Below are 14,706 nucleotides of genomic sequence, written 5' to 3' on the forward strand. Positions count from 1 at the left end.
GTGTAGCACTCTGCTCCTGGTCCCACTGACTCACTGATCACCAGTGTAGCACTGTGCTCCTGGTCCCACTGACTCACTGATGACCAGTGTAGCACTCTGCTCCTGGCACCACTGACTCACTGATGACCAGTGTAGCACTCTGCTCCTGGTCCCACTGACTCACTGATGACCAGTGTAGCACTCTGCTCCCGGTCCCACTGACTCACTGATGACCAGTGTAGCACTCTGCTCCCGGTCCCACTGCAGCCTTGGCCCAAACATGGGCCAATGAGTTGAATCTCAGCGCTGAAGTGGTAACACTGCCCAAAACAGTAAGGCAGCATGTGATGTAGAGTGACATCTGAATGTTCTGGTACAGCCGATGGGCATCGAATGGACCACACCCCAATGTTTGGAGTCATGCCGCACGTAAAGCAAGATGGTCAGTTTTCTAAACCCCAGAACATCTTTGCAGAAGCTCTTCAGTGTTCTAGGCCCAACCATCTTCAGTTGCATTTTGAATGCCCTTCGTTTGATTATAAGAATTGGGAAGGTTAGGTAATAGTTGAACCATGGACAACTCTATTTAAAAGCTTCAATGAATGAAGGAGCCCACCTCCGTCTAGATCGTGCTGCATGCAGCCTTGGCCTGACAAATGACAAGCAATGATCTTCTCCAACAAGCAGGTCTAAGCATACCTCTGATATTCCTCATCTTCAGTGTCCTGGTGGTCACCAGTGACCACAACTCGAGCAGGTACATAAATACTGTGGTCACAAGAGCACTTCAGGGGTTGAGTATTTAGTCTAAGGGCATCAGGCACAGGGCAACAGCACCACCTGCGGGTTCCCTTCCGACTCGCACACCTCCCTGTCCTGGAGATATATCACCAGGTACGAATCCTGGAACACCATCCCCAGCAGTTCTGTGAGCGCCTTCCCCAGAGGGCTGCGAATGACCACCACCTTCTCACGGACAACACGCTGAAGGAACTCAGCATCCGTGGAAACGAGCAGTCAACGTTTCGGGCCGAGACCCTTCGTCAGGACTGAAGGGAGGGGGCAGGGGCCCTATGAAGAAGGTGGGAGGAGGGTAGGAAGGAGAAGCCTGGTAGGTGCCGGGTGAAAAATCAGTAAGGGGAAAGATGAAGGGGTGGGGGAAGGGGGAAGCAGGGAGGGGATAGGCAGGAACGGTGAAGAAGGAGTGTAAGGGGAAAGCACTATGGGTAGTAGAAGAAGGCAGAATCATGAGAGGTGATAGGCAGCTGGAAGAGGAGGCAGAGTGAAAGTGGGATGGGGGAAGGGAGAGGGAGGGAATTCAATGTTCATACCAAGGGGCTGGAGACTACCCAGACGGTATATGAGGTGTTGCTCCTCCAACCTGAGTTTGGCCTCATCATGGCAGTAGAGGAGGCCATGTATAGACATATCTGAATGGGAATGTGAAGGAGAGTTGAAGTGGGTGGCAACCGGGAGATCCTGTCTGTTGTTGCGGACGGAGCAGAGGATGGAGCCCCTACCCCTTCCTTCTTCAGTCCTGACCAAGGGTCTCGACCCAAAACGTTGACTGCTTCTTTCAACGGATGCTGCCCGACCTGCTGAGTTCATCCAGCTTTTGTACACGTTGATTTGACCACAGCATCTGCAGTGTACTCTGTGTTTACCAAAGGTAATTAGGGATGGGCCATCTTTGTTGGACTTAACATCAATCACTACCTCCTGTGAATCAATACAGCATGTAGGTAAATAAAGTGGATGCTATTATCAAGACTTTAATACTATTTACTCACATCATCCAATGGCAGTTCATGGCTGGATGTGGACAGGCTGTGGATGTGTTTCTTTATGTCTGCTTGCAGCTGGTAAACACAAAGGATTTATATTTGATTACGCCTTTAACCTATATGGTCAGAAGCTTGAGCCTTTAATAACCTACAGCGACAGACAAATCCCAAATCTTGGATTAACAAAGTATAACTAAAACAAATAATTACAAGGGAGCTGAGGTGCAGCTTTGGGACAAGCAGGAAGCCTCCCATTCTGCTGACTGTCCTCCAAGGGACATTCCCTGGTAAAACTTCCTTGCTGTGGTTGTTCAAACTGAGTTTTGTCACCATTTGAGTAGGAATCCTGTGAACAAGCCCTCCTTTATTGATGGGCTCAACACTAGGATAGGGAGCATGAAACAGTTCCTTTAGCCCGAGATGTTGTTCCAAACGAATTAAACCAGTAATTAAACTAATCCCTTCTGCCTACAAAATGTCAATATCCCTCCATTCTCTGCCCTTTAGTGTGCTTGTCTAAAACCCCCTTAAACAACTCTGTCATATTTATCTCCCCAGCAGCACATTCGAAGCACTCACCACTCTCTGCAAAAAAAAACTTGGTCTGCGTATCTCCTTTTAAATCACAGCTTCCCACGTTAAATGTATGCCCTCTAATATTAGACATTTCAACCCTGGAAAGAAAGATTTTGGCTGTCTATTCTACCTATGCCTCTCATAATGTCATAAACCTCGCTTCTGTCAGCCTCCGCCGCTCCGGATTAAACAAAATAGGTTTTCCAACTTCTCCTCGTAGCACATGCCCTTTAATCCAGGCACCAACCTAGTAAATCTCTTCTGCAATCTCTCCAAAGACTTCACATCCTCCCTATAATGGGGTGAGCAGAATTCAATGCAGTACTCCAGATGTGGTCTAACCAATTTTATAAAGCTGCAACATAACTTCCTGGCTTGAAACATAACTTCTACGTGAAACATTGCCATAGAAAAGCAGCATCTATCATCAGAGATCCTCACTACCCAGGCCATGCTCTCTTCTTGCTGCTGCCATCAGGTCGAAGGTACAGGAGCCTCATGACTCGCACCACCAGACTCAAGAACAGTTACTACCCCTCAGCCACCAGGCTCTTAAACAAAAGGGGATAGCTACAGTCACTTAAGGACACTTTTATCTTGTTACTTCATGCTTGTTGTTCATTGCTATTTATTTATTATCTGCATTTGTACAGTTTGTTTACAGTTTACAGATCCTGTTTACAGTTACTGTTCTATAGATTTGCTAAGCATGCCCACAGAAAAAGAATCTTAGAGTTGTGTATGTGGTGACGTGTACATACTCTGATAATAAATTTTACTTTGAACTTTGAACTCATGCAAAGGAAACCTCATCAGTCATCAATATATTAACTGGACAATTGCTTCTAACCAAACATCATGAAAGTTATGGTTTAACAAGCTAAGTAATCACTGGAGACCATCACCTTCCTGAGAATGTCAGACCAGAGTTTCCCTGGCTAGACCCATGAACGTACAAGGGGAGCCAATGTCTCAGCAATTCTGTTGAGAGAAGGTAACGTTTCCTCTTCCCTGCTGTAGCTTGTACAAAGACAGAATAGAGTTCAAGCTGTAAATCTGAAGCTCAGGCAGGAAATACTGGGCAATGAGGTGGCATCTGAGAGAAAAGAGTCTCAACACTTCAGATCAACAAGCATTAACATTGTTTCTGTTTCTAAGTGTTCCAGCATTACCCACCTCCTTCTAACTGATAGGACTCATCTCCGAGTACGAGTCTTCATCACTTCCTAAAGTGGCACAGCCAGACTATCAGTCACGCAAAGCAAGTCTGCAAACTTGGCTACAAAGCGCACAATTCTGTCATTCAGATCATTGACATATAACGTAAAAATAAGCATTCCCGACACAGACCCCTGTGGAACACCACTAGTCACCAGCAGCCCACTAGAAAAGGCTCTGTTTATTCCCACTCTTTGCTTCCCGACAGTCAGCCATTGCTTTATCCATGCTAGAATCTTTCCCATAATACCATGGGCTCCTTCTTTGTTTAGTGGCCTCATGTGTGGCACCTTGTCAAAGGCCTTCTGAAAATCCAAGTACACAAAATCCACCGATTCTCCTTTGTCTATCCTGTTTGTTATTTCTTCAAAGAATCCCAACAGATTTGCTTGGCAAGATTTTCTCTTACGGAAACCATGCTGACTTTAACCTATTTTATCATGTCCCTCCAAGTACCCCAAAACCTCATCTTTAACAATCCAACATCTTCCCAGCAACACAGGTCAGACTAATTGGCCTATTATTTCCTTTCTTCTGCCCCTCTCCCTTGAGGAGTGGAGCAACATTTGCAATTTTCCAATCCTTTGGAACCATGCCAGAAATTACTGATTCTTGAAAGATCGTTACTAATGCCACCATAATCTCTCCAGCCACCTCTTGCAGAACCCTGGGGTGTAGACCATCTGGTCCAGGTATTTTATCTAGCTTCAGGCCTTTCGGTTTCCCAAGCACTTTCTCCCTAGTAATGGCAACTGCACTCACCTCTGTCCCCTGACACTCTCAAACTTCCAGAAGGATGTGAACATCGTGTAGGCAGAAGGGATTATATTAGTTATGTATTTAATTACCAGTTTAATTATTTCACCACAGCATTGTGTTCCTGTGCTGTGTTGTTCTACGTTCTATGACATGGTGTTCCTGTGCTGTGTTGTTCTACGTTCTATGACATGGTGTTCCTGTGCTGTGTTGTTCTACGTTCTATGACATGGTGTTCCTGTGCTGTATTGTTCTACGTTCTATGACATGGTGTTCCTGTGCTGTGTTGTTCTACGTTCTATGGCATTGTGTTCCTGTGCTGTGTTGTTCTACGTTCTATGACATGGTGTTCTGTGCTGTGCTGTTCTACGTTCTATGACATGGTGTTCCTGTGCTGTATTGTTCTACGTTCTATGACATGGTGTTCCTGTGCTGTGTTGTTCTACGTTCTATGACATGGTGTTCCTGTGCTGTGTTGTTCTACGTTCTATGACATTGTGTTCCTGTGCTGTGTTGTTCTACGTTCTATGACATGGCTGCCTTGGGATCCGTACAGCAAAAGTTCACGAACAGTTTTGGGGTGAGAATCTGAAATTGGAAGGAAGGTTGGCTTAAAAGAAAGAGAAGAACTGCTATTGAAATGGATGGACTTGTATCCAGGTGTCTAATTTATTAACTCAACTAAAGACAAAGTAGACTTTCAGCCTCCGTGTTTTCCTGTCTGGGGTCCATACCTTCTGTGCGAGGGTTTGGATCACACCCTGGATCTTATTGTTGATTTGGTCGTTGACCCTCTCGAGCTGGGTGTGCAGTGTGTTCTGGATCTGATCCACTGAGATCATGCTGGCTGTGTCCTCCTTTAGTCCCTGCCAGTCCAGGTCCTCCGGCAACCGGGAAATGATCTCCCGAAGATGCCTCATGTTGTTGAGAACCACGCAGAGCTGCAGTGACCTCACGGCATTCACATCTGACTAGGAGAGTAAAGTGGAAAAATGTTATTAATTTCTAGCTGTCCTCCACTCACATCGTGGATTTGTTTTCAAAGTGGTGAACATTGAAAGGACAAGGTTAATAACAGGGATAAGAACAACATTCATGAACCATTAGGTGGCAAAGCATATATCCTAGCACCCAAACGGCCTTCTCCAGTTGTATTCTGGTCAAGGCAGATGAGTTACCTCAGCTGCCCTCTTCTGGTATTTGGGTGAGACTGAGAACTCTCGAGTTGATTTTTCATTGGGGTTCCATTCAGTCCTTACTTGGGCAAATAGTTGGACAACTTGTTCAGCATGTACGAGTTGGACCGAAGAGCCTGTGTCACTCTGACGCTCTATTTCCTTTCTCACTTGGCCAATATTGAGGCTTTCTTGATCTAAGCCCCTCCTTTGATCAGGTTTAACAGAGAAGGCACACCACTTTACCTCTCAGTGTCAGCTGTGCCTGAGAATAAATAATTCCTTTTTTATATTTTGTACATCTAATCCTCTCTATCATTAACTCCCTAGGTTTCCCAGTAATGTTGTCTTGTTATGTGAATTCTTATAGATTACTGTTAACTATAGTCAAATATTAACAAAATGCAAATTGTTTGAATACAGATTAATGAGGTACTCACATCATTTGCGTTTTCGTGATCTCCCTTGGATGACAGTTCCTCTGCCTTCTGCTCAATGAGTCGACAGTACATTAACGCAACTTTGCACATATCCTGTAACAGGAGGAGTCCATGAGTGTTCCAGACTCACTACGGGTAAACAGATGCGATGGGGTTTCAAGGTGTTAGTGTGACTGGCACACTATTTTACCTCTGCAGACTGGAGAATTTTTGCTTTTCACTTCTACTCGGGGGCCTAAAGAGGGGAGGAGTGGTATTTAGGGGTCAGGATCGGACAAATAGAGGAAGTGCAGCGTAGATTCACAAGGTTAATTCCTGGGATGTCTGGACTGTCTTACGCAGAGAGGTTAGAGAGACTGGGCTTGTACACGCTGGAATTAAGGAGATTGAGGGGATCTGATTGAAACATATAAGATTATTAAGGGATTGGACAAGATAGAGGCAGGAAATATGTTCCAGATGCTGGGAGAGTCCAGTACCAGAGGGCATGGTTTGAGAATAAGGGGTAGGTCATTTAGGACAGAGTTAAGGAAAAACTTCTTCTCCCAGGGAGTTGTGGGGGTCTGGAATGCACTGCCTCAGAAGGTAGCGGAGGCCAATTCTCTGGATGCTTTCAAGAAGGAGCTAGCTAGGTATCTTATGGATAGGGGAATCAAGGGATATGGGGACAAGGCAGGAACCGGATATTGATAGTAGTTGATCAGCCATGATCTCAAAATGGCGGTGCAGGCTCGAAGGGCCAAATGGTCTACTTCTGCACCTATTGTCTATTGTCTATTGTCTATAAATTACCCCATTCCGTGATAAATTTAGGAAGGCAAGTCTGACTCTCTGGTGGCTTCCTGGGGAGGGGTTGGAACTTTGGTCTGGATCAAGTGTACCACAGCCAAGGGGCAGCTTCATCCTTTAGTCTATCCCGGGGTTGTTGGACAGCTGCTCGATGGGTAACCAGCACACTTCATTCTGGGAAATATTCATCAACCACCTGTGATTTTTAGTCACTTCAGACTACAGTAACAAGTAATTTGATTAATGTGTCATAAACACAAGATATTCTGCAGGTGCTCCAGCTTATTTCGCTAGCCTGATGGGGGTCAGGTAGGAGAGGAGTGTCAAGGCCAAGATCAGATCTTGTTGAATAGTGGGGTAGGATCGAGGGGTCGAGCAGCCTTCTCCTGCTCATGCGTGTTATTTTATATCCACGAGTGTGGCTACAGATATACAATGTGTAAAGTACCATGTGCAAGGAGGGTAGTGGTAACACACGGAACAACCCAATCCAACTTTCGAGCCCTAGTCTGGCCAGGACAGGTGCATGTGCGGTCAGTGCTTATCCCCCATAGCCGAAAGATCCTCAGAAGGTATGTTAGAGGTGCTGGTAGAGTGCTCCAGAATTTTGATGGCAGCAATGAAGGAAAGATCACTTTTAACATTTAAGAAAAACTTGGACAGGTACGTGGATGAGAGGTGTATGGAGGGATATGGGCCAGGTGCGGGTCAGTGGGACTAGGCAGAAAAATGTTCGGCACAGCCAAGAAGGGCCAAAAGGCCTGTTTCTGTGCTGTAATGTTCGGCGGTTCTATTTCCATGTCATGGTGGTGAGCAGTTCAAAGCGATCTTTCAGGTTGTATGCTTCCCTTGACTTTCAAAGGAGAGGGAGTCATGGGTTTGGGAGGTGCTGAAGAAACCCTGGCGAAGTAGTGTGTTGCATTTGTTGACGGTATATGCTGTGCTGGGGGAGGTAGAAGGGTGTGTTTGGGATCTTCATCAGCTGGGCCATTTTGTGCTAGTTTTGTTGGGAGCTGCACTATCCAGGCAAGTGAAGATGGTTTCAATGAGTTCCTGACTTGTGGATTGTTGTCAGGAGTTGCATCATTCAGCGAGGGATATCCCTTCTCTGACCTGCTGTTGTAACCATGTTATCTGTGGCTGATCAATGACAAGGGTAGAAGGTTAGGTGATCTGTCTTGTAGGAGATGCTCGTTGTCCAGACCTGTGAGGCACAGTCAGTATCATTCACTTATCACCCCATGCCTGAATGTTGTGTCTCACCGGCTGCTTCACTGTTAGAAGAGTTATAGCAGAATGGAACCACGTAGTCACCAGTGACCGTCTCCACTGGAGACTCAATTCAACCACAACCACATGCTTTTGATACTCAAGCACTGATGTAAATGTAACTATCTCACACAGGAATATTGATCTATTTAAAGGTGATTAAGAACCAAGGAAACTTGCGATTGCAAGTGATGCTGGTAAACCTCACTCTACCAGGTCCTTCACCGTAATGATAACAGAGCAGGAGGGATATGCCGGGCGAGAAGAATCTCCGGGATAATCAGCAGCACTTCTGAGCTGCTGGATCTGTTCTGAATCTATTAGACATCAAGACCGGAAGACCAGAAGATACAGGAGCAGAATTAGGCCATTTGGCCCATTGAGTCTGCTCTGCTATTTCATCATGGCTGATCTATTTTTCCTCTCAACACCAATCTCCTGTCTTCCTCTCGTCTCCCTTCATGCCCTGACTTTAATTATCTATCAATCTCTGCCTTAAATATAGATAAAGACTTGGCCTCCACAGCTGCCCGTGGCAATGAACTCCAGGGATTGACCACTCTCTGGCTAACGAAATTCCTCCTCACTTCCGTTCTAAACCGATGCCCCTCTATTCTGACTGTATCCTCTGGTCTTCGACACTCCCTCCATAGGAAACATCCTCTCCACAACTACTCTATCAAGGCCTTTCACCATTCGACAGGTTTCAATTAAGCCACCCCCTGATGGATTCTTCTGAATTCAAGTGAATACAGGCCCAGAGCCATCAAACACTCTTCATATGACAAGCTATTCAATCCCGCAATCATTTTTGTGAACCACCTTTGAACCCTCTCCAGTTTCAGCACATCCTTTTTAATTTAAGGGGCTCAAAACTGCTCACAATACTCCAAGTGAGGCCTCACCAGTGCTTTCTAAAGTCTCAACATCACATCCTTGCTTTTATATTCTAGGTCTCTTGAAATGAATGCTAACGTCACATTTGACTTACTCACCACAGACTCAACCTTCAAATTAACCTTTGGGGAATCCTGCATAAGAAATCCCAAGACCCCTTATACCTCAGATTTTTGTATTTTCTTTCCATTAAGAAAACAGTCAACCCTTTCAATTGTTCTACCAAACTGCACTTCCCAACACTTCCACCACCTCCAACAGGATCCCATTACCAAGCACATCTTTCCCTCCCCCCCTTTCTGCTTTCCGCAGTGATCGCTCCCTATGCGACTCCCTTGTCCACTCATCCCCCCCATCCCTTCCCACCGATCTCCCTCCTGGCACTTATCCTTGTAAGCGGAACAAGTGCTACACCTACCCTTACACTTCCTCCCTCACCACCATTCAGGGCCCCAGACAGTCCTTCCAGGTGAGGCGGCTGGTATGGTATACTGCGTCCTGTGCTCCCGGTGTGGCCTTTTATATATTGGTGAGACCCAACGCAGACTGGGAGACTGTTTCACTGAACACCTACGCTCGGTCTGCCAGAGAAAGCAGGATCTCCCAGTGGCCACACATTTTAATTCCATGTCCCATTCCCATTCTGATATGTCTATCCATGGCCTCCTCTACTGTCAAAATGAATCCAAACTCAGGTTGGAGGGACAACACCTTATATACCGGCTGGGTAGCCTCCAACCTGATGGCATGAACATTGACTTCTCTAACTTCTGTTAATGCCCCTCCTCCCCTTCTTACCCCATCCCTGACATATTTTGTTGTTTGCCTGTTCTCCATCTCTCTCTGGTGCTCCCCCCCTTCCCTTTTCTTTCTCCTGAGGCCTCCCGTCCCATGATCCTCTCCCTTCTCCAGCTCGGTATCACTTTTGCCAATCACCTTTCCAGCTCTTAGCTTCATCCCACCCCCTCCGGTCTTCTCCCATCATTTCACATTTCCCCCTCCCCCCACTACTTTCAAATCTCTTACTATCTTTCCTTTCAGTTAGTCCTGACGAAGGGTCTGGGCCCGAAACATCGACAGTGCTTCTCCTTATTGATGCTGCCTGGCCTGCTGTGTTCCACCAGCATTTTGTGTGTGTTGACTGCATTCCATCTGCCACTTCTTTGCACATTCTCCTAATCGTCTAAGCTTTTCTGTAGCCTCTTTCCTCAGAACTATCTGCCCCTTCATATTGTCTGCAAACTTTGTAATAAAGCCATCAATTCCATCATCCAAATCATTGACATATAACGTAAAAAGAATTGGTCACAACACAGACACCGGCGGAACACCACCAGTCACCAGCAACCAACCAGGAAAGGATCCCTTTATTCCCACTCGCTGCCTCCTGCCAGTCACCCAATGCTTTATCCATGCTAGAATCTTTCCTGTAATACCCTGGGCTTGTAGCTTGTTAAGCAGCCTAGTGTGTGGCACCTTGTCAAAGGCATTCTGAAAATCCAAGTGCAGAACATCAACCGATTCTCCTTTGTCTGTTTTACAATAGACAGTAGGTGCAGGAGTCGGCCATTCGGCTCTTCGAGCCAGCACCACCATTCACTATAATCATGGCTGATCATCCACAATCAATACCGTTCCTGCCTTCTCCCCATATCCCTTGACTCCGTTATCTTTAAGAGCTCTATCTAACTCTTTCTTGAAAGCATCCAGAGGATTGGCCTCCACTGCCTTCTGAGGCAGAACATCCCACAGATCCACAACTCTCTGGGTGAAAAAGTTTTTCCTGAACTCTGTTCTAAATGGCCTACCCCTTATTCTTAAACTGTGTCCTCTGGTTCTGGACTCCCCCAACATCAGGAACATGTTTCCTGCCTCTAGCATGTCCAATCCCCTAATTTTGCTTGTCATTTCTTCAAAGAATTCCAACAGATTTTTCTGGCAGGATTTTCCCTTGAGGAAACTATGCTGACTATGGCCTGTTTTATCATGTGCCTCCATATACCCCAAAACCACATCCAATACAATCAATCCCAACATCTTCCCAACCACTGAAGTCAGACTAACCAGCCTATAGTTTCCTTTCTTCTGCCTCTCTTCCTTCTTGAAGAGTGGAATGACATTTTAAATTTTCTAGTCTTCCGGAACCATTCCAGAATCTAGTGATTCTTCAAAGATCATTACTAATGCCACCACAATTTCTTCAGCCACCTCTTTCAGTGTCCGGGCGGCTTATCTGCCTTTCAGTTTCCTAAGAACCTGAATTCCCACGGCTCAATCAGCAGTGGGTGCAGCAAACAGCAAGGAGCTTACTCGCAGGTTGGTGCCATTTGTTTAAGTGGAGAGTTTTGTGGGCGTTCGGTGTTATTCTGGTGGCCGAATCGGCAGACAGTGCAGTAAATAAAAATGCAAAAAGAACAAGCAGGGTGGCCATTGTTGGCAGTGGACAGCTAGTGAGAGTGGGAGTGCTAGGCTTTGGATTGGAACGGGAGTTGGCTCTGGGTAAGCTGTCTGAGTAAGTTTCTGTGAAGTTTCCCTTTTTTCTTACTGGGTCAGGGGTACTTAGTGTAGTTTAAATGTAGTTTTATGTTCTTCATGGAGGATTTTGGAGTCCTGGGAAACCCAGATTCTCTCGGGGAACTACATCTGGGTGAAGTGCGTCCAGCTTCGGCTCCTTGAAGACCATGTTAGGGATCTGGAGCAGCAGCTGGATGGCCTTCAGCTTGTACGGGAGAGTGAGGAGATCATAGGGTGGAGGTACAGGGAAGTAGTCACCACTAACTTGCAGGAGGTGGGTGATGGTCAGGAGAAGCAATGGGACGGTGAATAGGCAGAGCACCTCTGTGGCCATTCCCCTCAATAATAAATATACCATTTTGGATACTGTGTGAAGGCTGACCTCCCAGGGGAACGCCACAGAGACCAGGAGGGAAAGAGGGAGAAGAGGGGAGTGGTAGTGATAGGGGTCCCGATAATCAGATGAACAGACAGGAGACTTTGTGGATGTGAACTGGACTCAGAAGTGGTTGGTGACCTCCCAGGGTCAGGGTCAGGGCGTCTTGGATCGTGTCCGCAACATTTTGGAGGGGGGGGGGAGCAGACAGATTACAGGAAGGATATTAATAAGGTTGAAAGAGTGCAGAGGAGGTTTACAAGGATGTTGCCAGGACTTGAGAAACTGAGTTACAGAGAAAGGTTGAATAGGTTAGGACTTTACTCCCTGGAGCGTAGAAGAATGAGGGGATATTTGATAGAGGTATATAAAATTATGATGGGTATAGATAGAGTGAATGCAAGCAGGCTTTTTCCACTGAGGCCAGGGGAGAAAAAAAACAGAGGACATGGGTTAAGGGTGAAGGGATAAAAGTTTAAAGGGAACATTGGGGGGGGGGCTTCTTCACAGAGAGTGGTGAGAGTGTGGAATGAGCTGCCTGATGAAGTGGTAAATGCGGGCTCACTTTTAACACTTAAGAAAAACTTGGACAGGTATATGGATAAGCGGGGTTTGGAGGGATATGGGCCAGGTGCAGGTCAGTGGGACTAGGCAGAAAAATGGTTCAGCACAGCCAAGAAGGGCCAAAAGGCCTGTTTCTGTGCTGGAATGTTCTATGTCTTGGTACATATTGGTACCAATGACATAGGAAGGAAAGCAAAGAGAGAATTCAGAGAGCTGAGAAACTGGACCTCTAGGGTAGTAATTTCTGCATTACAGCCTATGCCCCGCGCCAGTGAGAGTAGAAACTGGATGATTTGGCAGATACATGTGTGGCTGAGAAGCTGGTGCAGGAACAGGGGTTCAGGTTCGTGGATCATTGGGAACTCTTCGGGGGGAAGTATGACCTATACAAAAGGGACAGGTTGCACCTGAACCCGAGGGAGACCAATATTCTCGTGGGCAGGATTGTTAAAGCTGTTGTGAAGGGTTTAAGCTAATGTGGCTGGGGGATGGGAACTGTAGTGGAGGGGCTTGCGATAGGACGAATGGTAAAAAAACCAAGATAGCATGCAGTCAGATTGTCAGGAAGGGCAGGCACATGACAGGTCAAAATGAGACCCGATGCAGACTGGGAGACCTTTTTGCTGAACACGTATATTCAGTCCGCCAGAGAAAGCAGGATCTCCCAGTGGCCACACATTTTAATTCCACGTCCCATTCCCATTCTGATATGTCTGTCCATGACCTCCTCTCTGTCAAGATGAAGCCACACTCAGGTTGGAGGAACAACATCTTATATTCCATTTGGGTAGCCTCCAACCTGATGGCATGAACATTGACTTCTCTAACTTCCATTAATGCCCCTTCTCCCCTGCTTACACCATCCCTTAGTTATTTATTTATTTGTTTATTTTCCCTTTTTTTCTCTCTCTGTCCCTCTCACAATCACTCCTTGCCTGTTCTCCATCTCCCTCTGGTGCTCCCCTCCCCCTTTCTTTCTCCCTAGGCTTCCCATCCCATGATCTTTTCCCTTCTCCAGCTCTGTATCCCTTTTGCCAATCACCTTTCTAACTCTTAGCTTCACCCCACTTCCTCCTGTCTTCTCCTATCATTTTGTATCTCCCCCTCCCCCTCTCACTTTCAAATCTCTTCCTGTCTCTTCTTTCAGTTAGTCCTGACGAAGGGTCTCAGCCCGAAACATCCACAGCACTTTTCCCTATAGATGCTGCTTGGCCTACTGCGTTCCACCAGCATTTTGTGTGTGTTGCTTGAATTTCCAGCATCTGCATCATGGCTGAAGGATGGTTGTAGTTGGGAGCTGAATGTCCAAGGTTACGCGTTGTATCGGAGGGACAGGAGGGTCGGCAGAGGGTGTTGTGGCTCCGCTGGTAAAGAATGGCATCAAATCAGTGGAAATGTGATGTAGGATCAGAATCCTTGTGGGTTGAGTTAAGAAACAGCAAGGGTAAAAGGACCCTGATGGCGGTTATATACAGGCCTCCCAACAGTAGCTGGGATGTGGACCACAGATTACAATGGAAAATAGAAAACGGGTGTCAAAAAGGCAATCTTATAATAGTCATGGGAGATTTTAACATGCAGGTCAATTTGGAAAATCAGGTTAGTAATGGATCTCAAGAGAGTGAGTTTGTTGAATGCCTAAGAGATAGCTTTTTAGAGCAGTTTGTTGTTGAGCCTACTAGGGGATCATCTATACTGGATTGGTGTAATTTGGGTGTTATTTTATGAAGCAGAGACAATTATAGAGCTTATAGTAAAGGAACCCATAGGAGGCTGTGATCAGAGTATGATTAAATTCAACTTGAAATTTGATAGGAGAAAGTAAAGTCTGACTTAGCAGTATTTCGGTAGAGTAAAGGAAATTACAGTGATATGAGAGAGGAGTTGGCCAAAGTAAATTGGAAGGAGTTGCTGACAGAATTGACAGCAGAGCAGTAATGGTGTGAGATTCTGGGAAAAATGAGGAAGGTGCAGGATAAATGTATTCCAAAAACAAAATAAAAAATACTCAAATGGCAAAATAGAACAACTGTGGCTGAATAAGGAAGTCAAAGCTATTGTAAAAGCAAAAGAGAGGGCATACAACAAAGCAAAAATTAGTGGGAAGATAGAGGATTGGGAAGCTTTTAAAAACCTACAGAGAGCAACTGAAAGAATCTTTGGGAGGGAAAAGATGAAGTGTTAAAACAAGCTGGCAAACAATATCAAGGTGGATAGAAAATGCTTTTTCAACTATGTAAAAAATGAGAGATGACAGTGGATATAGGACTGTTAGAAAATGAGGCTGGAGAAATAATACCAGGGGAGAAGGAGATGGTAGGTAAACTAAATGAGTATTTTGCATCAGTCTTCACTGTACGAGACACTAG

General features: G+C 45.8%; 1 protein-coding gene across 1 annotated transcript in view; it reads right to left on the minus strand.

The window, feature by feature from the left end:
• Window positions 1-14,706, minus strand: part of unc13d (unc-13 homolog D (C. elegans)) — a 141,121-nt gene that overhangs the window by 39,560 nt on the left and 86,855 nt on the right. Inside the window, exons 19-21 of the mRNA XM_059949030.1 lie at window positions 5,929-6,021; window positions 5,048-5,284; window positions 1,770-1,838 (exon numbers count right to left, since the gene is read on the minus strand). Of these exons, the coding sequence (XP_059805013.1) occupies window positions 1,770-1,838; window positions 5,048-5,284; window positions 5,929-6,021 (399 nt within the window). The remainder of the gene's footprint in view (window positions 1-1,769; window positions 1,839-5,047; window positions 5,285-5,928; window positions 6,022-14,706) is intronic.

Source organism: Hypanus sabinus, chromosome 23 (assembly GCF_030144855.1).
Source record: "Hypanus sabinus isolate sHypSab1 chromosome 23, sHypSab1.hap1, whole genome shotgun sequence".
NCBI classification, from domain to species: Eukaryota; Metazoa; Chordata; class Chondrichthyes; order Myliobatiformes; family Dasyatidae; genus Hypanus; species Hypanus sabinus.